The sequence below is a fragment of the Athene cunicularia genome, assembly GCF_003259725.1.
Source record: "Athene cunicularia isolate RWA chromosome 18 unlocalized genomic scaffold, athCun1 chr18_part1, whole genome shotgun sequence".
NCBI lineage: Eukaryota > Metazoa > Chordata > Aves > Strigiformes > Strigidae > Athene > Athene cunicularia.
This window is the reverse complement of record NW_020799123.1, coordinates 13,551,558-13,557,849: the sequence shown is the minus strand read 5'-3', so window position 1 is coordinate 13,557,849 and position 6,292 is coordinate 13,551,558. Positions and strand designations below refer to the sequence as shown.

Here is a 6,292-nt window from a genome sequence, read left to right as displayed (position 1 = left end):
GAGACGGGCCCGCCTCCCGGCCGCCCGCCGCCCCTCCCGAGGGACGCGGCCCCGCGCGGCGGGCCGGGCCGCGGCTCCACTGTGCGCCGAGCTCGTCCTTCAGAGCTCTCGACGCGGCGCCAATGCGTCTTGCGCCCTGTTCTCTCTCCGGGCCCGCTGTCTTTCTGCACCTTTCCTGCTACGAAGCGCGCTCAGTGCGCTGCCTCGGTGTCCCAAGCATTATCTTCGGCTACCGTGAGCTCCTCTCCGCTGCCTTCCTCTGCCTTGGCCTCGGCTGCCTGCCATCTGCTCCTACGCCTCAGAGCATCCGACCCTCTGGGCCCTCCATGGGACTTTTCGCCTCTCCTGGAACCTGGTTCCTGCGTGCTGGCCGTTCCACTGGCAGTGTTTTCTTTCACTCACGCTGGATTATGTCTCTCCCTCTCTGCACTTAAGGTGTACAAACCTCTAGTCCTGCAGGGTACTTGATCCCTGGCTTGCCAGTAGCATTCCCTTCTTCCCTCCATGTGTCATCCCTTCCTGTCATCCCTGAGCATACTTGCTCTAGGGACTCAGTTTTGGTGTTTTCCACGGTGTGTTTCCCTCTATTTACATTCCTGGACACTCTAGAAGATGTATCCATTTGTCAGTTCCAGGGGAAATTGTTTCTTCCCACTATACCTTGTCTTTTACTTATGCAATCCCTTATGCCTCCTACTCTTGTCTGTCCTACATGATGCCAGAGCCTGGCATCAGGTTATCGTGTACCCCGCAGCACAGCCCACCTCATACTTTGCCAGAGGTGTGCCCCTGCTCAGCACCTTACAGCCCAGGTTTCTGTGTTACAGGTCCTTACCCTATCCCCCCCCTTCTGCTGTATTTTATCTGTTCTGATCAGACTGTATAATGCATGATGTGTATTTGCTGTTTTATATGTCTAACCTTACTTGTAAAGAGCAAACCAAGTGCTAGCAGTAAAGGAGACAGCACACAAGTGACACTAGCTTGTATCACTGACTGTCATAATTTTTTTTCTTGGAACTTTGTTGACATGATTTCCTCTTTTCTTTTTTGCAGCAGTGCTATGGCGCAACTGCTTAACAGTGTAGCTGTGGCCTCTGCTGATTGCTTGTCTCATGACTTGCAGCACATAGTGAAACAGCTGTGCTAATTCTCAGGTGGTCTAGGTCTGTCTGTTAATGCTTCATCAAGGAAAACAGCTGTGGCTAGAGATACCTAATGTATGGGCTGTGTAGCATTTTCTTTCTCAACCTCTTTTCTGTAGTTTTGAAAAGAGAAGCAATCCTGGTTTATTAGCTCTGCCAGTCTGTTATGCATATCTTATTCTTGATACAATAAGGATATGTTATAAGGATAGCAAGGAAGAGAGAAGCAAGTACCGCTTCTTTATGCTTTGAACAAAATTTTAAAGCTTTATACCTCTGACAAATAGGGGTATAGTCTGGAAGTCTGAAGTCTGAAGGTTCTCAAGTATTAGTCTGAAATGTTCTTCAGCATCACCTTGTTGTTCTTATTTGGTGACTGGCTCAAACATGGCACCTAACTCCTTGTTGTTGAAGTAGCATTTTAGTAGTAACAGCTGCAAAATCTCCACCTAATCAGATATGCCAGCCACATTCAGCTGTGTGTGATTTACAACCAGGCCATCACTTTCCTTTGGTGAAGAGGCTGATAGAGTCTCATTAGGCCCTCACCTTGGGGAGTAGGAGTACCTATCAATCACTTCTTTCTGGATAAGCTTGAAGTAAGCAGTTGGATTGTAATAGGTATCTTTGCCATTTAGGTTGTACGTGTAAGCCGTGCTTTTTTTAAGATGTTGTCATCATGTATAGGTTTACTGTTCTTCTTTTGGCTGTAAGATATCCAGGCAATTGGTTCGATTTATATTTAAAATTACACTGTTATTTCCATTATGGTCCTTATCAAAACTCACTTGCAATTACAAGTACTGCTGCTATCAAAGGCTAAAGGCTCCCTTCTTCCCTATTAAATTGCATTTCTAGGAAATCCAGCTCTTTGATGGAAAGTAATATTTTAAAATTACAGGAAGGCTCATTCAATCATATTTTTATACAAAATGAGTGATTCCTATGTTATATATAACCCAGATTCACCTCAGGATACCACTTTCAGTTTGCCAGTGCCATTAATTTAAGTGAGATATATGGAGATAGGGAGGAGGGTTGTTTTTATAGGGAATTGCGTGGTGCCTTTTAATTTTAAGATAATTGTAGAGAGATTGTAAAGGAAGTATCATTTTTCTTAACCACTTCTTTCCAAGAGAAGTTGTGACTTCAGTTTGATTTCAAGGAAGTAATAGGCTGGAGCTGTGGTCTTGTTTTTGATTCCTTACACAAAGGTCTTGTCTAATAATGTATTTCTAATTTTAGCCGATGAAGCATACGCCAGGTTTTTTAAAAGCACTTGCAAAAGTGTTTTGTTACCTTAATGGGTATAGACTGAGCATAGTTTCTTTTAGTGCCTTGAGTCCAGAAAGCATCTCAATAGGCATTTTTTATCTTTAGTGTTTTTATGATTGAGGTGAAGGGGGAAAGGCAATCAGATTTTGTTAATATTTTTAGCTGTGGTAACCATCAGATGCATTTGGAGCAACAGTAGCTGAAAGGAAGATAAAGAAAGAACATATCTATCTTAGCCTTGCATATTACAGGCAAGGAGGCACTACTGTTCATCAATACCCACAACAGTGACTGTGACAAAAAATACCTATTTCTGCTTACCCAAATGAAGAAGATACTACTTATACCATTTTCTACAAGGTAGCGCGATTTGCCAATGAGACATGGAATATGAAGAGAAAACATAATTTTAATTGCCTTAGAAATAAATGTGAAATCTAGGCCAGCAGAGATGAAAGACCACCAGATCATTGTGTCCTCTAGCAGTGTTTGCTATTGTATACCTGGGAAAAGCAAGCTTGAATTTATTTTTTTTTCTACTTGTCATGTCCAACGATCAGAAACTCATTTTTTAATCCCAGAGAATCAGAGTTGTGTAGTTTGTGAAGAAAAATGTTGTTTAAATTGTGGCATCCTTTAGCATAGAGGTACTGCATCATGTTTGCTGATCTGAAAATCTCTTTCATTTAAAGAGATTAAAGAGCCACTGTTTGAAAGGCGTGCTTGTCTGATTTGTTTTCTGCTTCCCTGTGCTTATCCAGATGCGATTATCTGTAACCACTCACACAGAATAATACTGTACAGTGAGAGAAGCCGTATTGACTCCAGAGATTTGGGAAAAATCTCTGGAGAGATCTGAGCGGAAACTACCTTTTTTTTTTTTTTTAAAAAACAACCACAGTGTTTAGAAATAATGTTTTCTTCTTATACAGAGTTTATCATTAGATATGAGGCAAATATGGAGAATAAACAATAGCAAGAGATGGAAGTGAAGCAGGTAAAGGGTTTTACCAGTAAAAGCACAACCTCTATGTTGTTTATTTTTCTTTTTAGTTTTAAAGATACAGTTAATATGTTACTGAAATAGAGGTGTTTTCTCATCCCTGTTGGCCTTTCTGAAAAGTAACTTCAAGGTGGATTTAACTGTGGACAGAACAGTAGCTTTGTAATCCCGTGAGTAATTGTGGGAGGACAAGAGAAATGGGACACAGCAGTTGATATTATTGATATGAGAAGGCTGGACTGTGACTTGTCATAAATGTCTTCAAGAAAAGAGAAATATGCATGCATCTTACAGTGACTAAATCTTTTTATGCCTCTATTTTCAATCTGTATAAAGAAAGGAGAAAATTATGTTTTCCCAACCCAAAATTTCATGTAATTTCATAACTAATTTGCAAAGTCTTACTCCTGGACAATGCAGTACTATAAGTAAAGGTAAATTCTGCTTCTAGAAGTGGCCAATGCCTGATGGTCCAGGAAAAACTTTGCAGCTTAAATTTAAAAATCACTGGTAATTAATTATCAGTAAATTGGGAGTGACGAGATACTTGATTTGTATTAGCTATCAGTCTTAACTGTCTTCTGTCAGCTCCTGGTTCAGATGTATAGTAGTGTTTCACATGGAGAGAGAACTAAATGATCTCCTTCAGTGGAAAGAAGCTAAAGAGCTACATGCTTACCAGTTCCTGTGTCAAAAGAAAATGCTACAAGATGTCAAAAAGCAGCTCCAAGACATGCATGAACAATTTAACAAATTTAAATAAGATTTAGTCTATAACCTAAGAATTTTAGAAGAGATAAAAAGTTAGAACACAATGATGTCACAGTCATTCATCTGAAAACATCTGAAAATGCTAAACAGGCAGAGATTAGTGATCTTAGAGTACAGCTGGGTAAAGTGGAGCACATGCTCATCAAGGAAAGAAAAAGACACAAACTTCATTATCACTATCGATGACATATTGAAGAATGTACATTAGAGATGGAATGGTTTTGCAGGTGAGATGTGACTTCCTTAGAATAGTATGCAGGAAAAGAGAAATTTAGGACATATTTGGATTGGGATAAATCAGTAACATCATTCAGAAATGTTAGAGAGCACTTTGAGCATGGAGATATGATTATCTATTCTGACAGGAACACCTAGAATGCGAAAAGAGTGAGGACTAAAAGAAGTTACTTGGGCTATTTTTACACCTCCTATATCTTGGTTTCCACAGTGACTTATCTGATTTCTGGCAATGTTTTAGAGAAAAGGATAGTATTAAGTGAAAGTGAGGATGCTTTTAAACATACAGCGTGGCCCTACATAAGGGTGCATGTTGGGGGGATGATATGACTGGGTGGAGATGGTATAATTATAAGGGAAACATAGTATGGTATAATTATAAGGGAGTAGAAAATGATTTGTCAGAAGGGAATGCTTTTTCCTCGGGTGCTTAAACACCTCTGGGAAATGAGATGAATCTGAAAGTATTGTAATATGTCTCCTGTGTGTTATATCAAGATGCACTTGTCTTCTATGTATGTGAGGAGACAAATGATAATGGTATCAACCGTTGTCAATAATATTATCTAGGGCTACTAGACATTAGTTGCTATACTGTGCTATGGATTCCACACAAATGGTTCAGCCTTTCAACTATATTCAAGCCATTGCGAGCTAATCATATGATAGGAGTTGGGTTTGTGCACTCCTAAATACATTTTTTCCCACCTTCTCTGATAGACCTCTGTGAAGGAAAGAAGTCTTGTTGGGGCAAATCCAGTCACAGGACCAATATTTATGACTGATACAACCAATTAAAAGATGAAGATAGCTGAAGCCATGCACGTGTTTAGTTTGGCCATTCTCACTAATTTTTATTATTCTTTTTATGGACTTCTAAACTTTGGGGGGAGGGTAAATGCTTGTTTCTTGATATCTGTCTCTCCATTGCTCTTGTTTAATATAACTACTGTCTTCAGATATAGCAGCATCTTTGGGATTATTCTGTGTTTAAAATCGTAACTGCTGTACAGTGTTCTAGGTCATGCTGCATTTATAACATAGAGATGGCTGGATAAGGTTTAAATACCTTTTTTTAGTTATTAGAAGTGATCTGGAATTCCTTGAAGGCCATTAACTAATTGATAGTACTGTGGTTCTGGAGCATATGCAGATTTATTTAAAGCCAGTTCAGGAATTCTGTACAGAGCATATCCTTTGGGAATGGAAGGAGTTTGAGTCTTTTACACCCAGTATTGCCTCTTTGCCAGGCTGGACTGGATACTGATCTCTGAGCAGTACAGCAATTATTCTTCTGATCTGCTTTGCCCTGGAGAGTTGTGGGATGAACAAGGGATGTGTAAAAGTACACTGAGACAGCAGTTCTGTTAGACTTCCTTTATGTGCACAAGTGTTGACTATAGGATTCAGAGTAATTCAGGTGAAGTGTAAATTTAAAAGCAAAATCTGGCAGAATATGAAAGTGAATATGCATTTAGGTGTTTGTGATTATCCAGTTCTAGTTTGTGGTTCTGTCTGCATAGTTGTTATATGATCAACTTTATCTAACCAAATGGAGTAGCCATTCAGCTACATAAAATAACTGTCATATAGAGTTTAAATAATCCTAAGGTTGCAGAACTGCACGGTATCAATCCAGCTCTGTTTGGCCATGTAACAGACTGCACCAAGCCTGTTGAATCTTTCAGGGAGGAATCCAAAGTTTGAAAAGTTTCAGTGTGTCGTTACAGAACTTAGTGGTCATGGTAGCAGTATCAGCTCTTCAAATTGGTTTGAAATGCTGGCCTTACTGGTATTCTTCCACTCACTGTATCTCAGAGAAACTTTTTTGCTCATAGCAAATAAAAATACTGGGGGGGGG

At 39.8% G+C, this 6,292-nt stretch overlaps 1 protein-coding gene across 2 annotated transcripts in view; it reads left to right on the top strand.

Annotated features, from left to right (window-relative positions):
- Positions 1-60: 60 nt before the first annotated feature.
- Positions 61-6,292, top strand: part of CCDC57 (coiled-coil domain containing 57) — a 43,518-nt gene continuing 37,286 nt past the window's right edge. Inside the window, exon 1 of one of the 2 annotated variants that reach the window (XM_026861184.1) lies at positions 61-435. Coding sequence is in view for 1 of the 2 variants with exons in the window: in XM_026861183.1 (XP_026716984.1) it covers positions 4,405-4,421 (17 nt within the window). In the remaining variant the exon portion in view is untranslated. Of the gene's footprint in view, positions 436-4,373; positions 4,422-6,292 lie in introns of those variants that run through there. The other variant, XM_026861183.1, reaches the window with a different exon arrangement.